The sequence below is a fragment of the Balaenoptera acutorostrata genome, chromosome 11 (assembly GCF_949987535.1).
Source record: "Balaenoptera acutorostrata chromosome 11, mBalAcu1.1, whole genome shotgun sequence".
Taxonomy (NCBI): Eukaryota; Metazoa; Chordata; class Mammalia; order Artiodactyla; family Balaenopteridae; genus Balaenoptera; species Balaenoptera acutorostrata.
In genome coordinates this window covers 11,389,695-11,416,144 of record NC_080074.1, presented here as the reverse complement: position 1 = coordinate 11,416,144, position 26,450 = coordinate 11,389,695, and the positions used below count along the sequence as shown (strand labels likewise).

The following is a 26,450-nucleotide window of genomic DNA, read 5'->3' as shown; positions in this document are numbered from 1 at the left end:
CTAGGTGATCTTTTTCTTATCCATATTCTCTTATTTTATTGCATGTGTTTTTTAAAGGCTTCTGTGAATTTTGTAATACAACTAGGATAAAAGAATTTATTGTATAATTGGATAAGGAAAGCATAGAAGCAGCAAGTCAGAGCTGGAAGGGATCTTTGAGATTAGCTAATCCAGTCCCTTCATTTTATTTATTTATTTATTTATTTTTAAAATTTATTTATCTATTTTATTTTTGGCTGCGTTGGGTCTTTGCTGCTGTGCAAGGGCTTTCTCTAGTTGCAGCAAGCAGGGGCTACTCTTCGTTGCAGTGCGTGGGCTTCTCATTATGGTGGCTTCTCTTGTTGCAGAGCAAGGGCTCTAGGCACGTGGGCTTCAGTAGTTGTGGCGTGTGGGCTTAGTTGCTCAGCGGCATGTGTGATCTTCCTGGACCAGGGCTCGAATCCGTGTCCCCTGCATTGGCAGGCAGATTCTTAACCACTGCGCCACCAGGGAAGCCCCAGTCCCTTCATTTTACAGGTAAAGAAACTGAGGTCCCAGGGAGAAGGAGTGACTTGCCTGAGGTCACCCAGCAAGTTGGTCTGCTGGTAAACTCAGAGCAGGTTAAGAATCAGATGAATTTTGAAAAATCACCAGGCAAAACACCCTATTAATTCTGACTTGTTTGGTGATTGTGCAGCTTCTGATATGACTTTTCATGATCCTTATCCCCCTGGTATTCATACACTATGTTCCCCACCTAACACTTGAGTGTGGGCTGGACCTAGTGACTTGCTTCTGATCAAAAGAATATGACAAAAGTGAGAGGATGTCACATCCAGGATTAGGTTAGTGACTTCTGTCTTGTTCACACTCTTTCTCTGGCTCTCCTTGCCTTGTTCACTCTGATGGGCGCAGTACCATGTTTTGAGCTGCCCTACAAAGAGACTCATGTGGCAAGAACTGAGGGTGGCCTTTGGCCAAAGCTAGTAAGGAACAGAGACCCTTATTCCAATAGTCCTCAAAGAACTGAATGAGGGACTTCCCTGGTGGCGCAGTGGTTAAGAATCTGCCTGCCAATGCAGGGGACACGGATTCGAGCCCTGATCCGGGAAGATCCCACATGCCATGGAGCAACTAAGCCGGTGCGCCACAATGACTGAGCCTGCGCTCTAGAGCCCGCGAGCCACAACTACTGAAGCCCACGCACCTAGAGCCCGTGCTCCGCAACAAGAGAAGCCACCGCAATGAGAAGCCCGCGCACTGTAACGAAGAGTAACCCCTGCTCGCTGCAACTAGAGAAAGCCTGCACACAGCAACGAAGACCCAATGCAGCCAATAAATAAATAAATAAATAAATAAAAATTAAAAAAAAAAAAGAACTGAATGAATCCTACCACCTGAATGGTTCCTCCCCAGTTGAACCTTGATATGAGAATACAGCCCATCTGACACCTTAATTGTAGCCTATGGTAGACCCTGAGCCAGAGGACCTAGTCAAGCCTCACCCAGGATCCTGATCCATAGAAACTGTGAGATAATAAATTTGTATATTTTTTTAAGCATACCATTTTAAGCCACTAAGCTTTGTGGTGATTTTTTAAATGCAGCAATAGATAATATGTATTTTGGTGCCAAGAGTGGGATGCTGCTGTAACAAACACCTAAAAATGTGGGAGTGGCTTTGGAACCAAGCAGTCGGTGGAGCCTGGAAGGATTTTGAGCAACATGATAGAAAAAGCCTAAATTGCCTTAAACAGACTACCAGTAGAAGTCTGGTCTTAGAGGATGCTGCCAGTGAAGGCACAAAAGGAAGTGAGGAAGATGTTCTTAGATCCTGGAGGAGGACTGGTCCCTGTTATGTAGTGGCAGAAACATAGTGACCCTGTCATCAGCAGTTATGTGGAAAGCAGAATAAGTGACTAATGAACTGGGTGATCCAGTGAAGAAGATTTCCAAGCAAAGTATTGAAGGTGCCTCCTGGTTTCTTCTTGATGCTTGTAGTGAAATGTGAGAAGAGAAAGAAATTTGAAGGAGGGACTGTTAAATAAAAATGAGGCAGGACTTAGTCATTTTGGAAATTCTCATCCTCTCCAGATGTCAAAAGATGCTAAAATTCAGAAATAGCTTCAGAGGACTGTTGGTAAAATGTAGCCAAGGCTGTGACTGTTTGTTATATCCTTCGAAAGATGAAAGATCAGAGTATTATTCAGTCCCACAAAAGGCCCTTTAAAGAGATAAGGACATGCCTCACAAATCCTCTTAATGGAACAATAGGGCCTCTCAGAAGCTTAAGGATGCTATCCCTCAACAGAAGCCCCAGTGGAAAAGAATGTGACTTTTGTCTAATGGAGAGAATCCCTATAAGGTTCACAGCTTTTGAGAAAAGTATGTTGGTGAAAATACTGCCAGCATGGAGTGAAAGGGACAGAGATAGTACAAACGGAAAAGAGATCAGTGAACTCCCAAATTCTACTGGCAGAAAGCAGTCTGAGAAAACTACTCAGTTGCAAACGTGTTCCCTTAAAAAAAAAAGAAAGAAAGAAAGAAAAAAAAAGATATTGTATCAAGTAAAAGCAAGAGTCCATACATATGGCAGAGCAGAGAGCCATAGACAATTATCTCCAAACCTTGAAACCAAATCAAAGAAAGTCCAACATTTGCCTGACTGGATTTCAGAATTGCTATGAACCAGTGAATACTTCATGTCTGAATTTTCCTCATTTTTGAACAGGAATATCTATAGCTCTTATCCTATAACTGCCACACCATTGTACGTTGGGTGTGTTCAGGCAGATAGCTTAGTTTCACAGATCTACTGATAGAGAAGAGTGACACTCAAGGAGGCTCATCCACACCTGGACCTGATTTATAGGACCAGATTCTAAAATTGAAGCTGATTCTGTAATAGGATGAGATTTTTGGAGCTCTTGGGAGGGGATGAATGTATTTTGCATGTGGAAAGGATATTTATCATCGGAGGCTAGAGGGTGGACTGAGGTGGGCAGTAACATGGCTCCCAATGACCCCTATTCCTCAGTATTTACACACCTGTGTAATTCCATCACTTTAAATATGGGCTGGACCTACTGACTTGCTTCTAACCAGTAGAATATGGTGAAAATGATGGGATGCCACTTCCAAGACAAGGTTATAAGATTGTGACTTCTGTCTTTTTCATACTCTCTCTGGCTCTTCTCGGCTCTTCTTGCACTGATGGAGGCAGTTTCTTTGTTGTGAGCTGCCTTCTGGAGAGGCCCACATGGCAAGGAACTGAGGGCCTCTTGCCACCAACTCAAGAGGAACTGAGGCCCTCAGTTCAACAATCTGAGGAACTGAATCCTGGCCATGGAAAGGGTCCTTGTCTAGTTGAGCTTTGAGATGAGACCGAAGCCCTGGCCAATATTTTGATCACAGGCTGTGAGAGACCCTGAGACAGATGGCCCATTGAAGCTAGATCTGTATTCCTGACCCACAGAAACGATGAGATAATGAATGTTGTCTTAAGTCACTAAGTTTGGGGTGATTTGTTATACAGCAGGAGATGACAAATACAGCTCATGTGTTAAGTATTCTCACATCTAGTAGATTAGTCTCTCTTCACAAGGACTCAGTGAGGTGTTTGGAGAAAGTATTAACTCACTCTCTTTCACAGCTGGAGAAAATGAGGCTCAGAAAAGAAATAGGACCTCACCCAGGTGGTGCTGAAACCCAGCCCCAATTCTATCTCCTTCAAGTTCTCTTTCTGCTCCTGTCCCCATTCCCCATCCCCAGCCACCCACCTGATGCGTCCACAGGAGCTGCCCCTCGGCCCCAATAGCACCCTCAGTCCAGAGTGGCCTGGACTGGCTTGAAGAGAAGTGTAGACTCACTGTCAGTTTCTGACCTGGAGAGAAAATCCCAAGAGACGTCAGGCAAAGAAGGAGGGAAAGTAGATCCTGTTACGGTCTGAGCATTCCACTCACAAGCAACTCTGAATAGAGAGAAGAAAGATGAAGCCCCATGTCCTGGCAGACCCCTGGCCCACCTCAAGGTCCCTGCCTCACCTCTCCACTCTCTCTCATAATGTCAGAAAACCGTGAACCACCCTGGTGTGTGCTGAAGCCCAGGAGTGCAGATCTGCGCAGCACAACTGCTGCTGGAGACCAGTGGATGGTTGCTGGGGGGCAGCCCCCCACGTCCATTGGAGTTGCCATGGCAATCACTGTACACAGGGCTCTGTTACCTCATAGGAATGATAGGCCCACCCTGGGGAACAGAGGCCAGGGAGAGCCAGTACTAAGTGGGCAACAGGGGCCTTCAGGTGTCGTTTACTCTCTCATCCACTAAAAATGTCCCCTGAGTATTCACCACAGGCCAGGTACCATGCCAGGCAGAGAGGGCTCAGATGCCATCAAGTGTGAAGGATGTTCTTGGGATTACCAAGCATTAAGTAGAGAGAGTGATTAGTCATTTCTGTGAAATGCCCAGCACATTGCCTGGCACAGAGTGAGGTGTCACCTGTAATTCTAAACCAACCCCATAAGTGAGTCATCAGCAAGTCCTGCAAAATACACCAGACTCAGACCCCTTTACCCACCTCCACATCCTCCCTGGCGCCTGGTAGAAGCCAGCACCACCCCTTGCCTGGGTTAACACATTTGCCTCCTCCCTGGTCTCCTTCTTTTGCTCTTGTGCCCTGCATTGATTATCTACTGCTCCATAACAGCATTACCACAGGCTCAGCAGCCTAAAATACTTTATCACAGTTTCTGTGAGTCAGGGTCTGGGCATGGCTTAACTGGATTCTCTGCTTTGGAGCCTCAGAAGGCTGCAGTCAAGGTGTTGGCTGGGGCTGTGCTCTCATCTGAGGCTCGACTGGGGAAGGATCTGCTTCCAAGACCATGTGGTTGTTGGCAGGACACAGTTTCTCATGGTTTGTTGGACTGAGGGCCTCAGCCAGAGGCCATCCTCGGTTCCTTGCTATGTGGGCCTCCAACACGTCACTCACTTCATCCAAGCCAGCAAAGGAAAATGCCCAGCACAAGATGGGCATTATAATCTCATGTACTATAATCACAGAAGTGTCAACTATTATAGACTAAATGTTTGTGTCCCCCCTAAATTCATATGTTGCAGCCCTAACTCCCAATGTGATGGTATTTGGAGGTAGGGTCTTTGGGAAGTAATTAGGTTTGGATGAGGTCATGAGGGGTCCCCACGATGGAATTGGTGTCCTTAGAAGAAGAGAAAGAGGGACCAGAGCACTACTCTCCCCCTCTTCCCCTCTCTCTCTCCAACATGTGAGGACACAATCAATGAGAAGCCAGGAGGAGAGTTCTCACCAGGAACCAAATCCACTGGCACCTTGATTTTGGACTTCTAGCCTCCAGAACTGTGAGAAATAAACCTCTGTTGTTTAAGCCAGCCAGTCCTGTTATAGCAGCTCAAGATAAGACAGCATCCCACACCATTGCTGTATTTTGTTGGTTAAAAGCAAGTTGCAGTTTCCACCCACACTCAAGGGAGGGGATTGCACAGGGGGTGGACATCAGGAGGCGGAGGTTATGGGGACAACCCTAGAGTCTATCCACCAAGTCTCTTTCCCACCTCAGCAGCCAAGTGATCTTGTTAGAACTTATTTGGATCATGTCACCCCTCTAATCAAAACCTTCCAGTAGCTTCCCATCTCAACCAGAGTAAAACCTGTAGTCCTTCCATTGATTTGCAAGGCCCTACCATAGATGTCCACCCCCTTCTCTGACCTCATCTCCTCCCCCTCTCCTGGTCACTCCCTTGGCCCCAGCCATGCTGGTCTCCTCTGTTTCTTGAACACACCAAGCCCAGTCCTGCCTCAGGGTCTTTGCACTGGCCATTCCCTTTGCTTCAACTTTCTTTCCCTAGATATCTACGCGACTTACTTTTCCAACCTCCTTTGGGACTCTGCTCACCTTCCCAGACCACCCTTTAAAAAAACAAATCTTAACCCACCCCACACTCCCCATTCCCCTTACTCTTTTTTCCCACAGCACTTGTGTCACCATCTTACACCATATATATATATATATATATATATATATATATATATATATGTATATATACCCCCAGGTAGGATGTGAAGCACACATGAGGAGGGAGATTGTGTTCACTGCCATGTCACCAGCACCTGGACCAGTGCCCACCTCACAGTAGGTGCTCAGTAAACATGTTGATGGAATGAGCTCTGGGACTGGAGAAGGAGGAGGGAGAGGAGGGAGAGTTTTCATCCCCTGAGATTGGCTCTTTGGCCCCTAAAGGCTCCAGTAAGGGACCTAAAGCTGGTAGGAGAAGGATGGCATGGAGGCAAGAGGCGCCAGCTGTCCAGACTGCCCTAACCCTCTTCCACTGCAGACGCCATGGGCCCTCAGCCCCCTGCCACTAACCCAACACCCTCAGCAGTAACAGAGCACCCGATGGCCCCAATGCTGGGTTAGGGGCTGGGGTCCGTCACTGACAACCTTGGTCCCTGGCCCTACTCCTCCTGTCCAAACTTAACCCAGGAAGACTGGACAGCTGGGATCAGAGAATCCCCATTAGGTGGGGCCTGGAATCATCTCGAAGCCCCAAAGGAGGGTTTAGACAGCCTGTTTCCGGGAAACTCCAAATCCAGTCACATAGGTCCCAGTCTACCAGGTTACTTTCTTCTCCTGTAGCTTCCTGATTCCCACTGCCAGAACTCGAAGACCTTCTCCCAGGGCTGAAGCTGCTTCTCCAGCGCCTCCCCCCATCGCTCCCCAAAGGGTCTTATTCTGATCCAGGAAGGGCACCTAAGGTAGAGACCACCTTCCTTTGGCCTACTTCTTCTTTTTTTTTATTTTTTTTATTTTATTGGCATACAGTTGATTTACAATGTTGTGTCTTTTTTTAAAATTGAATTTTTATTTTATTTTGGGGTAGAGTTGATTTACAATGTGTTAGTTTCAGGTGTACAGCAAAGTGATTCAGTTATACATATACATATATCCATTCTTTTTCAGATTCTTTTCCCATATAGGTTATTACAGAATGTTTAGTAGAGTTCCCTGTGCTATACAGTAGGTCCTTGTTGATTATCTATTTTACACATAGTAGTGTGTATATGTTAATCTCAAACTCCTAAATTATCCCCCCGCCACCTTCCCCCTTTGGTAACCATAAATTTGTTTTCGAAGACTGTGAGTCTGTTTCTATTTTGTAAATAAGTTCATGTGTATCGTATTTTAGATTCCATATATAAGTGATATATGATATTTGTCTTTGTCTGACTTACTTCACTCAGTATGATGAACTCCAGGTCATCCATGTTGCTGCAAATGGCATTATTTCATGCTTTTTTATGGCTGAGTAATATTCCGTTGTATATATGTACCACATCTTCTTTATCCATTCCTCTGCTGATGGACACTTAGGCTGCCTCCGTGTCTTGGCTATTGTGAATAGTGCTGCAGTGAACACTGAGTTGACCTGCTTCTGAGCGTCGCCTCTTCTGAAAGGCCCCAGGGCCTGCGGGACACCTCTTTGAACACTCATTTCAAGTGAAGACCAGCTGTCTCCCCTCCCACCCCCTCCTCCTAGAGGGCTGGGTGCACAGCAGGAAGGGGTGGTGCACCGGCTAGCCTAGGTTTCACTCTCTGTCTGGCTTCCTGGTACCCCTTCCAGGAAAGGTCCCAGCGTGTTCCATCTGACAGGTGGCAACAGGCGGCTTCCTTTGCCAAAACTAAATAATAAAGCGGTGTCCCCAGCGTGTGGGTGGGTGTGGAGGTTCCCTTCCTCGGTGGATTCTAAGGAATCTGAAGGAGAAGGGAACATGGGGTAAGGAGGGAACCAAGGGAGAAACGGGCTCACACAGCTACTCGGAAAAGGCCAGGTTTATTCCAGTGTTGTTGGGAAAAGGAGCACTCTACACATTAACTCTAAAAACTTGTTCATCTCCTTAGCCGATGAGGCATGGACCAGCTGCGGGCCACGCTGGGGTCACTCCACTGGCGGGAGTTGTGGGCGAGGGTAGGAGAGGCCACCGCTCACGCCTTCCCGCCCTTCCCCTGGGACACCCGGGTCTCCGGGGGGGCCCGGTGGAACCACTCGAACCAGGAGCCGTCATAGATGGCCACATCGGGCTTGCCGCAGAGGTAGGCGGCCAGGGCGATGTGGCAGGCAGTGACACCCTTTCGGCACGTGGCGATGATGGGCTTTGCGAGGTCCACCTTCTTGGCCTCGAACATGGCACGGAGCTCCTCCGGGCTCTTCTCGAAGCCATCCTCCATCAGGAAGTCCATGAAGGGCATGTTGACTGAGCCTCGGATGTGGCCCGAGTCCAGTCCTGGGCAGGGGTAGAGGACAAAGGGAAGGACAGGGTTAGGAGCGACACAGTGGTTGGGGGTAAGTGGGGCCTGGAGGTCACAATCAACCGTGGCTATAAGGAGAGGGAGCTTTGCAAATAAAAATAACAGCTTTGCCCTTCTCAGAGCTCAATTTATTCCAGCCCTACCTACATCCAGTGCTCATGACACCACCCCCCTACGCCAAAATCTGCCTTGAAGTAGGAATGTCCTACCTGCTTGAGAGGACAGGGAGGAGTCTTGGCTCTACCATCTACTAACCTTTACCTTGGGCAAATTGCTTCACTTCTCTGAACCTCAGCTTTCTCATCTGTAAAATGGGCTCAGTGGTACGTACCTATCTCATAGGGTTGTGGAGGACAGCAAATGGGACGATGACTGCAAATGCTATGGGCTATTGCTGAGAACACGGTGGTGAAGGGGAGACACAGCCCAGGCTCTCAGGGAGGTTACAGTCTAGCAAGGAAGATAGAGGTTAAACACATAACCACATAATTCACTAAATATAATGTCACTCCCTTTTACAGATGAGTACACTGAGGCTTGGCAAAGTGAAAAGGCTAGCCTGAGGCCACACAGAGAGGTAAAGGCAGATCCAGGATTACACCGAGTCCCGTGGTTTTCCTGTCAAGCACACAGTGTGGAAAGAGCCTGTGACTTGGTTTTAGACTAAGTTCAAATCCCAGCTCTGCCACTTACTGGCAAGGTGACCTCAAGCAAGTCACATAACCTCTCTGAGCTTCAGTGTCCCCGTGGGTTAAGTGGGAATGAGTGTTTGCGTGTGTAAGGGCTGCTGTATAGGGTAAAGTACCGACGTACTACAGCTGGCCGAGCCACCCTCCGACGCTGCTGCTTCTCTACCACTTCCCCACCTACTATGGGGGACAGGTGAGAATGGGGGCAGTGTGGTCCCTTCAGGACCTTCCTAGCAGCCCTGAGAGGCTTTGATGGAAGCAGAATGGGGGTCTAGGCTAGCTCCAGGGTCCATTCCAGAACCTTCTCTGCACCCAGTAAGGCCCCCTGCCAAATCTGGCTTCAGAATAGCCAGCATGTGGGGCAAATGGGGCTGGGCCATGGCCAGAGCTGGTGCCACGTGCAGACCCAAGGCCTAGGTCACTCCTTGTCCTCAAGCGCCCTACACCCTGGCAGACTGGGCACTGGGAGCGGGGCCCGAGGAAGGTTGGGGTGTCTCTTTGGGCTCCCCTTCCTCCAAAATTCCCCACTTAACCCAGACTGTGGGGCAGGACAGGACCAGACTGGGCAGCAGTGGGAGGGAAAGGACCTGACCGGGGGTAATCAGGGCACCAGCGTGCGGCCAGGCATGCCCTGCACGTCTGAGCCTCAGTTCCCCACCTTTGAAATGGGGAGATAACCCCACCTTCCTCACAGGCTTGTTGGGAAGTCAACTTCTGCAGATAAAAACCCCTAATGACTGTGGGCACCCAGGAGGTGAGCAATCATGCCAGCAAAGTCCCATTCTCCTCACCCCAAGGCCAAAGAGTATTCAAAATTTGCTGGTGCAAATCAAGAGTTCCTTTGATTGACTAGATGTCCTGACTTATAAAATTTTTTTTAAAGGATTTCCTTTATTATTATTTTTTTTTAACTTTTTCCTTTTTTTTGCCTGCGTTGGGTCTTCGTTGCTGCGCACGGGCTTTCTCTAGTTGCTGCAAGTGGGGCTACTCTTCGTTGCAGTGCGTGGGCTTCTCATTGCAGTGGCTTCCCTTTGTTGCAAAGCACGGGCTCTAGGCGCGTGGGCTTCAGTAGTTGTGGCACGCAGGCTCAGTAGTTGTGGCACACAGGCTTAGTTGCTCCGCAGCATGTGGGATCTTCCCAGACCAGGGATCGAACCCATGTCCCCTGCATTGGCAGGCAGATTCTTAACCACTGTGCCACCAGGGAAGTCCCCTGACTTATAAAATTATAGTGATTTCTTCCTGTTGTGATTTCACTTTTTGCCTGGAAACTTTGGTCTAAGATCAGATGTGTACTGACCCTACCGATGAAGGGCAATTGGTCTGTTGGCTTCAAAGGTGTTCTTTTCCAAGAAACCCAACTTTAAAATGTTTCAAGGAGTTCCCTGGTGGCCTAGTGATTAGGATTCCATGCTTTCACTGCTGGGGCCCAGGTCAATCCTTGGTCGGGGAACTGAAATCCCGCAAAAAAAAAAAAAAGTTTCCGTACCCAGGCCGTGGGCTGGATTTAAGTGCATTGAAGAGCACAAGTGTTTGTTGAGTCCTGAACGCTGTTTTGTTTCTTTCCACCCATCCCTGATGAAACAGCTTTATTGTTTTCTTCGAATTAATAAAAGGCACCTCTCTGAGTAAAGAAGTTGGGGGCAGGGCGTTCTGCCGACTCTAGCCCCCCACACTGGGCCAGCGTTGGGAGGTGCGAGCCTTCCCTTTCTGCCAGCGAAGGCTCAGGGCCTGTCTGAGGAATTTAAATGAGCAGGAACTGGCCGCCTTCATGGGGGGAGGGTTGAGATGAACTTGGCCAGAGAACCTCGGAGAACAGGCAACAGCCGACGAGGGGAAAGGCGCTCGGCACCCAGGGCTCCTCCTGCTCCTCCAAGTTCAGCTTCGGTTGCAGGCTTGTGGCTCTCCCTGGCCCCAGCAGGCGTGCCACCAAGCTCAAAACCTCTGGCACCAGACAATGGGCTATCCCAAGAACTTTATCTTCCTCAATCCTCGCAGAGCTGGGGAGAGAGACGAGCCTCCTGCCACAAATGGGGGGGCCCAGGCCCAGAGAGGTGAGGTAACTTGCCCCATGACACACAGCACAGGTGTGATGTGCAGTCAGGTGTGCCCAGCCCCAAAGCCTGTGTACTTTGACTACCCTGAGCCTTCCTGGAAAGAGTGGCTGAAGCAGGGGAATGGCTGCGATGACCTCTCCTGACGCCTGCTCAGAGGTCTGGGACTTGACGTGATGCTCCAGCTTTGGCCAAGGAGATGCTAGTCGAGTTGGTGAGCTGGCATCCCTCAGGTCACTGACAGGTATGGGTTTTCAAGGCCAGGAAAACCTGTGTAGCTCTTTCTTGCTTTCGTCCTAAAGACACTAAGGAACCCAGTGCAGGCAGCCCCAGTGGGCGGCCCCCAACCCTGGCGGCTGGGAGGCTGCTCAGCACTCCCCCTGGCCCCCACCCCAGTCCCCATCCCTGGGAGGAGACACAGGCAGGACCCATACAACCCCATGATGCAATGTGAAGCAACACCTCGAAGCTATGACCTTTCCCCACCCCCCTCCAACCCCATCCCCGTGTCTGCTTACACAGCAGCGGCCTTGGGAAATAACGCCACTTTGATCCTGCGACTGGGGTCAAGTCTTGGCCTCTGTGTCTGGATAGAGAAGTTTCTGCTCCCTTTCCCCACCTGCAAAGTGGGACCACTTTGAACCCCCGCCTGCCTCCCCTGTCGGGCTGCTGTAGGTACCCGGGGGAGAATGTACATAAAGTGTCCTGCAAATAATAGTATGCATTACGGGGTCAATATCCTCCCTCTTCACCCTCATGGACCCCCCCACCTGGGGTGGGCGGTGGGGAGGAAAAGAGAATAAGGTTTATAAAGACACTGAGCTGGATCAACTCCCACCTCTGTTCTCTCCCTTTCCCCAAGGCTCCTACAAGGTAAGCGGTGTTCCTTTCATTAGGAGGAGGGTTCAGAGGTGAAGGGAACTGCCCGAGGCCACACCAGGATGTAAACTCAGGTCTGTCTGACTCTCACCTTTTGCCCCTTACAAACAGGACTGAAGGCACTGGGGGCACAAAACTGAGGCCAGAGGGGAAGTTACTCACCTGAAACGGGCAGGAAGTGGCTGTCGGGTTTCTAAGGCCCTGTTTCCAGCTCCTCTTGGGGGTCATTCCTTCCAGGGACACCCACACTCCCCTGGGCGTTACATCTGGACAGTTGAGCCCACGGTGTGCCTCTGTGATCCCACCACAAGCGGGGGACTGTGAACTCAGCAGAGCCTCACGTGCCCTAATATTCCCCAAATGTTTTGTACGGGAGGCTTTCCAGGCGGCCCGGCCTTTGCACAGTTCCTCACCCTTCTCAAGATACCTTTCCAGCCACTGCTGCATTTAATAAATACACAGCCAGGTGGGTAGGGCTGGCATTACTCTTTTCATTTTATAAGGGAACCCAAAGAGGCCAAGCAATTAACTGATTGAGGTCCCAGCACAAAGGAGGAGCAGGGCTCAAACTGGGGTCCATGCTCCCTGGTCTCCAAACGGGAACTGGAGGAGGGGGGAAGCGGGCCACAGAGACGGGGAGGGACTTTAGAATTCGGGGCTTCCAGGAGGTCTTGCCTGCAGCCACAGGCTTTTCCCCTCTCTGAGCCTCAGTTTCCTCATCTCTAAAATGGGAGTAAGGAGATGGGATCTGGCACCTCTAAACTCTCCCTTTACTTATTCTGTCTGCTTCAGAGCAAGCTGGGGAGCAGCTAGAGAAACAATTCCACGTCTCCTCCCTCCAGCGGCAGCTTAAGTCCCAAGGAGAGAAGGTGCCTTGAACCAAGGCCAGGAGGAGGCTGCAGGAGCTCCGTGCCAGGAGTCTCTGGAAGGTGCTAAACAAACTTGAATCTTCAACTCCAGAACTTCAGAGAGCAAGCTGGGCAGGAAGAACACGGGGCTCGGAGAAAGCCACAATGGGGAGGGCAGAGCCCTGCGCTTTCCACTAACTACCCAAGTGGCCTTGACCTACTCCTTCCTCTGTGCACCACAGCCTCTCTTCTGACTGATGAAGTGACATTTCAGGCCCTTCAGCTCTAAGAGTGTCGGAAGCAGCTTTCACAGTGCTCTCTCCTCAGAGGCGCAGAAAGGAAGGGATTTTTCAACAAATTAGTCCAAACGTTGCACAGCAGCTGGATTCCACAGAGGCGCCCTGACTGAGGACAGAGCCGCAGCCCCCTCCAGCCATCCTGAGGACTCAGCCAGCCTGGGCCCCGAGAGGCCCTGAGAGCAGTGAGGTCCTGGCCACCAGAGGTGTCCAGGCAGGGGCTGGAGGGCGCCCAGAAGGGGTGATGGCATTACCTCTGTGGTCCTCTCTGTTAGGAGTTTCTAGTTAGAACGCAGCATTTCCTCTCCTGAGACTCCCCCCACCTCCAGCAGTGTAGAACCCTCCCCCCACACACACACCCTTTGTCCAAAGGAGAGAACTCATGAGCCATCTCCCTAAAGATGTCTAGCGGAGGGGCTCCCTGCTGGCCCTGGGAGGTGGGGAGTGGGCAGAATGATGGTGCATCCTGGTTTAGAGCACTGGTTTGAAACTAGGCAGCACTGGGTTCAAATCCTAACTCTGCCACTTAACTGAGCAAGTAACTTAAGGAAGGTCAGGGGGTCCAGGAGAGCTGGAGGGAGGGATGGGGTGCTGGGGAAGAGCATTGTTCACGTCTCTAAGAATTTCTGAAGAACTAGAGAGGTCCTGAGGAAGCTTCTGTTCAGCGACGCATGTGTGGCTCACGGACACTTTTGGGCATGTGGTGGAGCTAGTGCCTGGGCATGGATGTGGGTGGATATGTCATCAGTCACCTCTGCTGATGCCACTCCATACAGATGCTAGGTCACGCCTTAGCATGTGGCTACGGGAACACATGTGTACGTCCTCATGCATCAGAGCTTGAAAAGCCTTTAGGTTGGGCTCTACCCTTTCATTTTACAGATGGAAAGACTGAGGCCCGCATGGGGGTACTGAGGGCAAAACCCGGAGAGGGTCTCAAATATCCACTCCCCATCTCTCCATTGGGCATTGCTCCCCAGGGACCATCCCCACCACGGGGACACCTACCTACTGCATCTGGCTCCGGCTGCGTGCCCAGGTACCGCCCTTGGGCCCGTGAATCCACCAGCTGGAACCTCTTTGATTCGAGGTTCTCCAGCACCTGCTCGTAGGTCTTGAGCAGGGAGCGGTCCAGTGTGGCTTTGAAGACAGCTGGCTCTGGGCGTGAGGGCTCAGATGTCACCGGGTGGCCCTCCTTCAGCCAGTTCCGGAAGCCACCATTGAGCACGGATACGGTGCGGTGGCCAAACACACGGAACATCCACCAGACCCGCGGCGCATAGAAGCTGCCCAAGTTGTCACCATCGTACACCACCACATGCGTGTCGTTGCTGATGCCCAGGCTGCCCACGTAGTCGGCGAAGCCCGCCTTGCTGGGCAGCATCATCTCGTAGGGCGACGCTCTGTCCCGGCACTCCTCTATGTCAAAGAAGGAGGCGCCGGGCACATGGCGCTCTAGGTATTCCTTGCGGGCCTCGCGGGTGCCCGGCGAGTACCAGGAGGCGTCCAGCACTCGAAGGCCAGGGCCCAGCTTGCCAGCCCGGACGGACTCCGCCAGCCACTTGGTGGAGACCAGCGCCCGGTACAGCACCTGCTGAACCATGGTTTCAGCTCTCCGTATCACCTGGCGCGGGTGGGAACCAGGAAAGAGACCGGCATGAGGACTGTGGGTGCAGTGGGGTGGGGCCTGGGAGGAGGAGCTTTTTGCCCACTGCACTCCCCCACGGGTGTCATGTTTACAGCAATCAGGCAGTGGGGTTAGGTTTGCAGATTCCCTAAGGAAAGCCTGCTTCCGCCGCTCCCTGCGCCCCCCTCCCGCGCAGAAGGGGGTGGGGCAAGCGGGCTCCAGATGGGTGAGCTGGCGGGGAGGGTGTCTGGCCCCAGAAGCTACAATACTCGCCCTCAGGATCCTGCCAGAAAGTGCGGCGAAAAGATGTCCAAGATGGGGGAAGAAGGCATCTTGGGCTTAGAGCCCCCTTTCCTGGGAGGGTAGGGGAGTGGGCGCATGGGGAAGGGTTCGCACACGCCCTCGCCCCCGCCTCTCGTCTAGCAAACCTTCCTGCGGCCTCTCAGCAACCTGGGCTCGCCCGCCTCCTGAATGCCTGAGTCCGGCCCGGTCCAGTGCCCTCTGCCCCAGTTGGGTCCAGGGTTCCCGGGGCACCCCGCCCCGCTCTCGCCACCGGGACCCTCCCCTGGGTGGCAGGTGGTCCGGTCGGCGGCCCAATCCCGAGCGGCCCGGGCGCCTGCCTCCGCCCCACGCCGCCGCACTCACTCGCCCTCGCCGCCTCCCCGGCGCTCGCCCCTGCCGGCTGGAGAAGTTGGCAGGTTCAAACCCTGAGCCCGCAACTCCCCGGCCGGCCCACACCATCGCGCCGCCGCCCGGGGGTGGATCGCGCGCCGCCCGCCCTGCCCCGCGCCCCCGACGCCCCGCCGCGCCCGCCCCCGGCCACCCCCCGGGCTCGTGGCGCCTCTCGGACCCCCGAGGACGCGCCGGGGGCGCCGGGCAGTGCGGGGACGGCGCGGAGCGGGGTTGGTCGGCGCGGGCATCTCCCCCCCGCCACGGCCTGACCAGTGGAAGGCGCCGGCAGCTGAGGTTCCGAGTGGCCTCGGCGGTGGGCTGTGCCGGAGTCTCCTCCCTTTGGCCGGCCGCAGGTTGGTGGCGGGAGCGGGGGACAGCTGAGAGCGCGGGGAGGGGGCGCTCTGCGCGGGGCCATGGCCGAACCCAGAAGCCGGGAGCCCGAGACTGGGGTAACTGCTGCGGCGCTGCGCTTGCCTTTCTTTAGGGGGAGGTCGATCGTCGGGGTGCGCGGCGCCGGGCTCCCCCGCGGGGCCTGAGCGGCGCAGGGGGCCGCAGTCTCGGAGGGAAGGCACACCCCTGGCTTCACCCTAAGGATGGCTGTCCGCGGCAGCTGGGGGCGGCCCCCAGGGTGGGGTCGGGGTGAGTGGCAGGGGGAGGGGGACCTGGGGGGGCGGGATCACCTGGTGCCAGCAGCGAGGGTAGGAGGGAGGAGGACTAATAAAGCCTGACGGAGAAGCCAGGGAGGCCAGCTGACCCAGAGGCTCCAGGAGGACAAACTGGCAAAGAACTTGCTAGAGTGAAACGAAACTAACATTTGTCAAGGCCTGCTTGGCGAGGCACTTTACTGGGTACTCCCACGGGGGTCACTTACTTCCCACGACAACCCTGCGGAGTAGGCCAGAAACTTATTTAAAGACGGGAGAGAGAGGCCCAGCGAGTTGCCTAGCGGCCTGCGGTGGCATTGAGGCCAGGCTGTTTGTTAATCCCGGATCGGAAACCCACCTGGCAGGGGCTGCTTTTGTTTACCTTGCTCATCCCTGAAGCCACAGACTTTTAAAAAACTGCCTTTGTCCTTAATTTAACCTATTTCATTGTAAATGTATATAATTTAATTTTTAACAGTGGCTGCGTTTAACAACCAGTTGGCCTAATTCCTGAAAATCTAACAACTGGTTCTTGCGAGCTGGTGGGGACACCACTGCCCCTACTCAGCTTTTACATATGCTGTTATACATGCCCGGAATGCTCTTCTCATCCCACTATAAAAAATTCTTTTTATTCTGAAACAATTATATTCTCACCGAAAGTTGCAAAAATTCATACTTTGTTAAGCGTTTACCCGGGGAATCCTCTGAGCTTTGTGCTTTGCAGTCAAGGGAGAGAGGGTGCCAGGAAAGACGAGACTGGGGAAGGCCTTGCAGAATGCCCAGTCTGACTGGAGCCCTCTTATTCCAGGGCCCACCCCAGATGGCAGCCTGGGACTCACCCTTCCCCTAGCACAGTTGTGTACACTCTGGAGATGGGCCTGGGGCTGTCCTGCTTGTCTTGGGGTCCTCGACTCCCGGAGCAGTCCCACCTACAGCCATCCAGGCCTGCCAAGCGCATGGGGACCTGGTCCACACCCTTCAGTGACACACACAGCCTGGTCTTCCGGAACCTCCTCTACCTCCCACGGTCCTTTCTGAGAACTGCCAATCCAGCATAGGGGGCAGTGTGTGTATGTGTGTGTGTGTGTGTGTGTGTGTGTGGCAGGATGACCTCAGACCTCTGAAGTCCCACTCAATCCTGAAACTCTTAAGATTCTAGACTTGCTGCTGATGGTTCAAAGGCCACCTATGAAGTAACTTTGAAGAAATAATGGGATTTTTATGAAGCTGTTTTTAATGATGATTAAAACCAGCCATTTGCAGGGCATTATGGTGGCGCTTCAACGTTCATTATTTAACCTTCACTGTAAGAAGTGAAGGTTGGAAGCTCCACTATAAGAAATGGAAATGGCGCAGGGACCCTCACATGCCCGCTTTCACACTCCTAGTTAAGCAGGGGAGTGGGATTTGCACTGATTTGGAGGGGCTCTGGCTCCAAAATCAGGGTTCTTTCCACTCTAAATGGATCCTTGGGGAAAACACCAAGGAGCCTCAAGAATGGGGAGGGGGCAGGGGCTGCTGTGGTTCACAATGGGGTCTTCAAGTAGGGGCCCGCTGTATCCCCCGAAATTATCTAGCTGCGGCAGAATCCACAGGCACTGGGACCGCCCCTTAGCCAAAGCCTCTTTGGCAGCCTCACCCTGAAGGTCAAACTGTGGTTTCCAGTTTGAGCGCATCAAATCAGTTTGGACTTCCCCCTCCTCCCACCTTCCCCAGCCTTCCCACCCCAGGTGAGCTAGTGGCCCCCCTGTGCTCCCACTGAACTCCAGAAATTCTGCAATTACGTTGTCTCTTGAGCAGGCCTGTGGCTGCCTTAACTCCCAGGGCCGGACAAAGGCAAGAGTTTCTCAGTGTCCAGCATAGGGCCTGGCCACGTGGAAAACATGGTTCCTAAAAGCCAGGCTGCAGCGAGACTGCAGGAGGGCGCTGGGCACCAGGTAATCCCTCCGTGGACTCCTTAGGCCCTGGTCGTCATTGACCCGGGGCTGGGGAAGAAGTCTAGCCTGAGAAGTTGCAACCTGGCTGCAAATCCTGAGGCTGCCCCTGACCAGCTCTGTGACCGAGGGCAAGGCATTTATATCTCTAGCCACCAGTGGTCTTATTCAGAAACAGGCAACCCCACATAGTCACTACTGAAGGCTGTGGTGCTCATTAGTGTATGGCCCGCAGCGGCACTCCACAACACGCTCCGTTCTCTGCCCACCCCCTTCCCCTTGGCGGCAGGGCTGCCTGGTATGAATGCAAGGTTGCGCCCTGCACGGGGGGTGCACAGCTGGGGGGTGAGTGGAGCTGACTTGCAGCTCACACTCCATTCACCCAGCCCCATGCCCTGGTGAGGCTCTGCCTCTGCCTGGCTGAAGGGGCACCTTTCTCTACCCTGCCCAAAGGCACCTAATGGACAGGGCGGACGGTGGGCGGGGTGGAGGGGGTGGGGGGAGGGGCTTGCCTAGGCGCTCCGCACGTTTGGAGCATCTCTGGAGCATCTCTGCCCTGGAAGGCCGTGAGTTGACTTGTCACGGTGCGCTGGTGAACTGCTGTACTCTGAGCTACTGGCCCGCAAGGGAGAGGAGCGGGGGAGGGAGTGAGGCCCTAAGTCACTATTTCCAGAGAGGAAACTCCAGGGGCAAAACCTGACCTTGCTGGACTGCCTGGTGTGAAGCCTGGCACCACCACTGCTTCTTAGCTGTTGACCTTGGTCAAGTTAGTGCACTTCTGTGAACTTCATTGTCCCCTCTGTGAAACAGTGAGGAGAAAAGCAACCTTCTCGAGGCCACTCATGCAGCAAATAATTGAGAGCCTACCCTGTGTCCTGCAGTGGTGTAAGGTGTGAGAATTAAAGGGCACATAGGGAGGACTCAGTAAATTCCAGCTGCTATTCCTCTGAGGCTGCTTATATAAATGATTGATGAATGAGTGAATTCCACCAGGGACCTTGGTTGATTGCAAGCAAAGCTGAGCTACATCTTAGGGAGGGACTTTGCCCCTACTTGCCTTAAAGTGCCAGCGGGGCCTTCCCCTGCTTGGGCCCTCTCCCTATCCACCCCGCAGCAAGTACCTGTGAGGGCCCCCGCCTGGCCCCCTCCAAGGGGTCACGGTCATTCGGTCACTGCTCTGTGTATATATCCAAGGCTTAGCAGGAAAACGGAGGGGAGGTCCCGGTGACCGACGTCTGCTTCTGGGTTCACCACCGCTGGTTTTCCACGTTCCCTGGACTCTGACCTCCCTGGGCTCCACCGCCCCTTCCGGCCCTGGCCCCAGCCCCGCCCCAGTCCCAGCGGCACAGGCGTTTCCCACCCCCGGCCCGGCCGGCCTCTTCCTCGATTCCCTCCTGACATCCTCCTTGTCGCCCAGGCCTGCAGCCCCAGTGTCGCCGCCGCCATGGCCTCGCAGCAGCTCTTCCGCGCGCTCGTGTCGGCGCAGTGGGTGGCCGAAGCGCTCCGGGCCCCGCGGGCCGGGCAGCCCCTGCAGCTGCTTGACGCCTCCTGGTACCTGCCCAAGCTGGGCCGCGACGCGCACCGCGAGTTCGAGGAGCGCCACATCCCTGGCGCCGCCTTCTTTGACATCGACCAGTGCAGCGACCGCACGTCGCCCTACGACCACATGCTGCCCAGGGCTGCGCACTTCGCCGAGTACGCGGGCCGCCTGGGCGTGAGCGCCTCTACCCACGTCGTGGTCTACGACGCCAGCGATCAGGGCCTCTACGCAGCGCCGCGCGTCTGGTGGATGTTCCGCGCCTTCGGCCACCGCACCGTGTCGCTTCTCGACGGCGGCCTCCGCAACTGGTTGCGCCAGGGCCTCCCGCTGAGCGCGGGCAAGAGCCGCCCGGAGCCCGCAGAGTTCCACGCGGTGCTGGACCCCGCCTACGTCAAGGCGTACGAGGACATCAAGGAGAACCTCGAATCCCGGCGCTTCCAGGTGGTGGATGCCCGCGCCGCTGGCCGCTTCCGGGGCACCGAGCCCGAGCCCCGAGAAGGTAACCGATGTGCGAGGAGCCCGGGAGGTCCCTGGGGTGCGGGGTCAGGCGCACCCTGAGCCCTCGTCCCGCCCTTGCCTTTAAAGGCCACCGCGTGGGGTAGGGGGCCGAGAATTGGTTTCTAGTCGCCTCACTGGCTTTATTCTAAAGTGGGGGCAATAATACTTGTCCCACCTCCACCCCAAACTAGTTGGGAACCCAGGGGGCCCAGTATAAGTGTGAGAACCCAAACAGCCCCACCCCAGTACTATGGATGTAGGGGTCACTGCCAAATAGGAGGGGTGGGCAGGCCCAGTTGGGGAAGAGCCCCAAAGAGAGGGGGCTTGATCAGGTCTAGGACCATCTCTGAGGAGGATGAAGCCGGGGAAGAGGAGTCTGGGGTGGAGAGTGAAAGGCCCTCAGAGGGACCAAAGTCTTGCAGAGGGCAGGATAGGGGGGCGCTAAGTAGAGAGGGAGGTAGCTGCCCCAGGTTGGAGCAGAAACTGAATAGAGTGTGGCTGACCGCCTGGGTTGGGGCAGGGCCTTCTGCCCGTGGGCTGGGTTCCCCGGGCAAGGAGCAGAGGTCGGGAGGGGTCCCCACAACGCAGGTGGGTCAGTGGCCACTTTGGTGTGAGCTTTTTAATGATGGGTACCACAAGATGGGTACTGTTATCATACCGAAGGGGAAATGGAACCTTAGAATGGCTACCTTGCCCCAGATCTCAGGAAGCAGCCAGGCATTGAATTCCAGTACCTTTAACTGCAGTGAGCAGCCAGTAATCCCCCAGCCATTTGTCTCGTGTCTGCTTCGAGGAGGGTGCAAGGATCTTGCCGTTTCCTCTGGGGAGCTCTCCCTGAAGGGCATCCCCCGTTCCCCTGCGTCAGGGTTCGATGGAGCTTCTGTTTTGTTTCTAGAGTAGCTTGGGTTCACCCTGTCCTGGCACCGTTTGGGGTGACCTGAGGGCAAGGACCATCCCCGCTCCCAGCACGTCCTGAAGACTAACCCGGTAGCCAGACGGAGTCAATACCCCAGAGACGTTTGGTGATTTCACAAGGTCCCTGCTACACGGAACCCTGCAGAGCTGTTGACATAAGGTCAAGCGGCAGGAAACTGCTGATAGCCAACCTTTTTTTTTCTTTTAACATCTTTATTGGAGTATAATTGCTTTACAATGGTGTGTTAGTTTCTGCTTTATAACAAAGTGAATCAGCTATACATATACATATATCCCCATATCTCTTCCCGCTGGCGTCTCCCTCCCTCCCACCCTCCCTATCCCACCCCTCTAGGTGGTCACAAAGCACCGAGCTGATCTCCCTGTGCTATGCTAGCCAAACATTTTTGAACCTACATCGGTGGCGGTTTAAGATGGTTCAGCCTAATAGGGATGCCGCCTTGAACCCGTGGGGCACTTCAGCTCAGCCCCCTGGGTGGTGGAGCAACATAGGGCAGTGAGCCAGAGCCGCACCTGGCTTCAGAGCCCTGCCCCAGGTTGCACCGGCTGTGTGACATCTGGCAGGTCACCTAATCTCTGAACTGCAGCTTCTGCATGTCAATGTCAGGGCAGAACACAGAGCTTAAAGGATGCAGTGAGGGTCAAATGAGAGCAAGTGTGTAAAGCACTTAGCTCCGTGTTTGCACACACAGGATGCACTCAAGAAACGGGAAGTGATAAAATTAACATGTGCTTCCCTGGCTGTGGCTCTTTACAGGGGTGCTTAATGCTTACCTCAAGCGTGCTTGCTCATTCGTAAAATGGGAGGTAACAGTAAACACCCAGCAGGCCTGTTGTCAAGGTGGCCGAACTGATTTGGGTACAGGCTCCGTCTAAATCGGTGGAGAATATCACCGTCCCCATCGTCCCCACTCCACAGCCTCAGACCTGGCCAAATGTGCCACATCGGTCCGGCAGGGAGGGGAAGCGTGCTTTGCTTGGTGGGGTTCGAGGTATGGGCACAGCCCTCCTCTGACAGTAGCCACCCTGGGTTGAGAGCTGAGGCCTGGGTTCAAATTCCAGGCAGCAGTTTGCTAGATGCGTGACTTTGGACAGTTGCGAACTTCAGCATCTCCGCCTGTAAAACGGGGATTCCTCTAAACAGTGCCCGGGTTTCCTGGCGGTGAGGACTGCATGAGACGATGCTTATAGAGGGTTTAGCACCGTGGCTGCGTGGAAGGCTCTCAGTACTGCAGGGGCCATTCATACTGCCCTTGTATTTGTTCCCTGCATCTTGCTCTCCCGCTGCAGGCATCGAACCCGGCCACATCCCCGGCACTATCAACATCCCCTTCACGGAATTCCTGACCAAGGAGGGCTTGGAGAAGAGCCCCGAGGAGATCCGCCTCCTCTTCCAGGACAAGAAGGTGGACCTGTCCCAGCCCCTGGTGGCCACGTGCGGCTCCGGCGTCACAGCCTGTCATGTGGCACTGGGGGCCTACCTCTGCGGCAAGCCCGATGTGCCCCTCTATGACGGCTCCTGGGTGGAGTGGTACATGCGCGCCCAGCCCGAAGACGTCATCTCCGAGGGCCGGGGCAAGACCCACTGAGGCGTGGCGGGACACAGGAAGCTCGGGTGACACCCAGCCGCCAGCAGTGCCCAGCCTGGTGGTTCTGACTCTGCTTTGACCAGTATAGGGTTTCTTCCTCCAACCCAGGTGGCGCTTAGGGTGACATCCCAGAGGCCAGCAATTCCGCTGCCTCGCGGGCTCTCAGTGGAGGCGGCAGAGAAGGTGGTGGCGGGAGCAGGGGGAGGGGAGCTGCCCACGTGGTGCCGAGCTGGAGCCCCACCTCCCCTCTGTTGAGAAATAAAACAGTCAAGTGCTAAATCCTTCTAACTGAGGCTGCCTCAGCTCTCCTCGCCTCCTTGGCCAGTGGTTCCAACATGCCCAGCGAGGGAGCTTCGTGGAGCCGGAGGGTCTTGAGGACGCTGTCCCTGCCTTCTGAGCGGTGCTGGGGTCCCAGAGCCCTTCCAGTCCTGTGACTGAATGTCTCCCAGCGAACTGTCTTCTACTTCTACTTCTATGGCTGGGGTCTCCCTTCTGGCTTTTGGGCTGTTTAAGGTGAATCTGCTGTGCTCTGTCTAGAATCACACCCAAACCCCCCACTGCAGGTAAGCCATACATCTCATTTCAAGACAGAGATGGTGGGGCTTCCCTGGTGGCGCAGTGGTTAAGAATCCGCCTGCCAATGCAGGGGACACGGGTTCGAGCCCTGGTCCCGGAAGATCCCACATGCTGCGGAGCAGCTGGGCCCGTGAGCCACAATTACTGAGCCTGCGCGTCTGGAGCCTGTGCTCCGCAACAAGAGAGGCTGCAATAGTGAGAGGCCCGCGCACTGCGATGAAGAGTGGCCCCCACTTGCCACAACTGGAGAAAGCCCTCGCACAGAAACGAAGACCCAACACAGCCAAAAATAAATAAATAAATAAAATTTAAAAGAGATAAGCAAAAAAAACATTCTAAAAAAAAAAAGACAGAGATGGTTCCAGAACTTAATGGGAAGCTATCCCACGCTGTGGAGTACTGTGTCAGCCCAGCCAGGATGTTCTGGAGAAGGGCAGAGTTTAGCCAAATTGGAGGAGAATCTAGCTCTCGACTCTGAGAGTCACACTTGGAGACTAACCTCTGGGAGCTACCTGAGGGCGGGCAATCTGGGGGTTTGATCCTTTCTGCTCAAGGAGAACCCTTCCCCCAAGGCTTCCCCAATAGGGGCTCTGTTCTCCTCCCTCTGCGTTTGTCTTTGTGCAGACGTAGACATGGGTGTCTGAGAAGGCCCCAGGCTCCCCCTGTCAGAACCTGGGTTACCCCTCCCCATCTTCCAGCTCCCAGAGCACCTCTTGGTAGCAAAGGGCCAGGTGTCAGCCAGTACTGGGGGGAACCCTAGAAGGAAAAAAACCCAGAGGGGGCAGTGACTTACCCAAGGTCACGTAATGTGTTCACAACAGAGCTGGAACCAGACCCAGATTTCTCAGAATTGACTCTTTCTCACTTGTAGTCCCCATCACATTTCCTCTGAGGCTGAGTTGTGTCTCCTAAGACCACAGGATTTGTGGGGGACCAACAGGACAGAATCCTGGTTTTCTGAATAAGAGGTCTAAAGTAGGCCTCACCTCTCTGAGCCTCAGCTTTCTTATCTATAAAATGGGAATAATACATACTTCAGAAGAAGGGATTTCAGACAAGGACTTGGCCAAGAGCCCCGTGCTGAGCCCCATCTTTCCAGCTCAGGGTTTCTCAACCTCAGGACGACTGACATTTGGACTGGATCATTCTTTGTTGTTGTAGGGACTGTCCTGTGCATTGGAGGATGTTTAGCAGCGTTTCTGGCCTCTACCCACTAGATGCCAGCAGCACCAACCAGTTGTGAGAACCAAAAATGTCTCCAGATACGACCAGATATCCCCCGAGAGGCAAAAATCACCCCCCAGTTAAGCACCAATGCTGTAGGAGCAGTGGCCACACTTGACCACAGCAGTCAGGACCAGTGTAGACAGGGATCCCCACGTGGAGGGGACCCCTGTCTGCCCATCATAAACCCCTTCCCCTGGGGGCTGAATTTAACAGTTTAGAAACTTCCTTTCGTGCTGGTTTCAGACAGACCTCATTTTCTCTGCTGGAAATGTCTCTGCCTCTTCGAGGAGCTTGGTTTGTCAGCAAACACATGTGAGGCTCTGATCTGGCTTCTGGCTCTGTTGCCCCATGCAAGGCTGCCTGACTTTGGACACATGGCTGAGCCTCTTTGAGCCTCAGTTTCTTCACCTTTAAAATGGGAGTAATCGTACCTTCCTTGAGCAATATGGGGGTTCAGTGAGAGAATCCATAGAAACTGTTTAGCTTGGTGGCAGGCACAGGGTCAATATCAAGTGTTCTTGTTATTTTTTAAAGGGCTTTTACTTATTCATCATGTTCAGTGCCTCCTGTACCTCCAGCATTGTGGCGGGGAGTGGGGGGGTGGGGGTGGGGTGGAGGGCGGGGCGGGGAACATGAGTATGAGAATTGTGTCCCTGTCCTGGAAAAGCCTCCCAGCCAGGAAGGAGAAACTGGCCCGTGGTATATTTTTAGAGAGAAATAGCGAAATGATCTATTTTACAACAGACTCAGAGATGTTGAGTGATTTGCCTAAGGGCACACAGCTATTTTGAGAGAGGAGCCTAACTGGAGTTAGAATTCTCAGGGTAGGAGCCTCTCCAGTGGGTTAGGAAAACCTGAGTTGGTTTTCCCAATTTCAGGATCAAGGGGAGAAGGGAGTGGAACTCAGGGTTTGGAAACACACATGGCAAGCTCATGGAAGGTGGCCAAGTGTCTCCCCGGCTCCACAAGGGGACACCTTGAGCTGAGTCGTGAGATTTAAGCAAGGAGATTTGGTTAGGCTACCACCCCCCTCCCCAGACCCACTATCCCTACCCTGCTAGCAAGGAACCCCAGCTGATTTGAGCTGGGGCTTTTTCCTCCTGGGAAGGTTCTCCATGGATCTGGACAGGTTCAGAAGCGGGAGAAGGGAGATGGAGGCGTGCCTTTCTAGGTTTCTCGGAGCTGTGGTTGGTTTAACTTTGCAGGAGTTGGCTAGGAAAGACCCAGGGCCGCCCTGAGCCCTGCCCTGCCTCCTGCATGTCTGAGCTCCCAGAATAATTAATTAACCACTCCCTGCAGAGTCCAGGCCTATGCCAGCGCCTGTCCCACCCGCCCCATGTGTTCCAGGCAGGAACTTGCAACATCGGACAACGGGGATGATGAAATTTTTGTCTACTTGGCAGATATTTGCCGAGCACCCCCTCTGTGTCGGGAACAGTTGGAAGATTGCCAACCTTGTCTCACCAGCTGCACTGGATTATGTCCACTCCCTGGCTCGTTGCCTCCAGGGATCATGGCCCGAAGAAGCCCCCACCGCACGCAGTGGGCTGAACAACAAAGCGATGTGCTTATTTGGTCCTGGCACTTCTCAAGGCCCCAGAAGTTCTGCCTTCCAGACCCTTCCTCAGTCATCGCATCTGGAAAACGGGAGCAAACTGCCCTGTCACACACAGGGTGGGTGTGATGTCAGATAAGGGAAAGCTCTAAGGCGTTTTCTATTGTAGGTCATTCCTACTGGAAATAACCCCAACTAGTCATTATATAAGCAGATGGAGCTTTATTATCCTTAACACATGGAGAATGAGTCATTCGGGAGAAGATGAAATTTTCAGGTTAACTGAAGCTTTATAATTTTAAGCACCCCCAAATTTAACAGAGGGTGGGGCACAGTGTACTGAGGGTACCCGAACTCTCTGTAGCTCTGTTTCATCACTTTATTGTGGCGGCAGTTTGCCCCTAAGCTAAATGGCCCCCATTGCTGTGACTTTCCAGTCCTCGAATCCTTGCAACTCCAAATCATCCTTGCCAACTGTCCTTCCCAGTTACTATCTGTGTTCTGCAGAGTCTCCACCTGCTTCTAGGTGGGCCCATTCTCTCTGGATAATGCCCCCTATTCTAGG

At 53.6% G+C, this 26,450-nt stretch overlaps 2 protein-coding genes across 7 annotated transcripts; one reads left to right on the top strand and one right to left on the bottom strand.

Annotated features, from left to right (window-relative positions):
* Positions 1–7,823: 7,823 nt before the first annotated feature.
* Positions 7,824–19,174, bottom strand: TST (thiosulfate sulfurtransferase). Of its 4 annotated transcripts, none has more exons than XM_057556830.1 (3): positions 19,086–19,174; positions 14,093–14,708; positions 7,824–8,293 (listed from the first exon to the last, which is right to left on the bottom strand). In XM_057556830.1, exons 2-3 carry the CDS (start codon positions 14,685–14,687, stop codon positions 7,995–7,997), a joined length of 894 nt encoding a protein of 297 aa, XP_057412813.1. In that variant the 5' UTR covers positions 14,688–14,708; positions 19,086–19,174; the 3' UTR covers positions 7,824–7,994. The 4 variants fall into 4 exon arrangements, with proteins under 4 accessions (XP_057412813.1, XP_057412812.1, XP_057412810.1 ...); XM_057556829.1 differs by lacking the exon at positions 19,086–19,174 and adding an exon at positions 15,858–15,999; XM_057556827.1 differs by lacking the exon at positions 19,086–19,174 and adding an exon at positions 15,357–15,417.
* MPST (mercaptopyruvate sulfurtransferase) lies at positions 15,480–22,815 on the top strand. Of its 3 annotated transcripts, none has more exons than XM_057556833.1 (3): positions 15,480–15,736; positions 19,382–20,003; positions 22,229–22,815. In XM_057556833.1, exons 2-3 carry the CDS (start codon positions 19,409–19,411, stop codon positions 22,525–22,527), a joined length of 894 nt encoding a protein of 297 aa, XP_057412816.1. In that variant the 5' UTR covers positions 15,480–15,736; positions 19,382–19,408; the 3' UTR covers positions 22,528–22,815. The 3 variants fall into 3 exon arrangements, with proteins under 3 accessions (XP_057412816.1, XP_057412815.1, XP_057412814.1); XM_057556832.1 differs by having other exon boundaries at positions 15,480–15,832; XM_057556831.1 differs by lacking the exon at positions 15,480–15,736 and adding an exon at positions 17,831–17,967.
* The last annotated feature ends 3,635 nt before the right edge of the window (positions 22,816–26,450 follow it).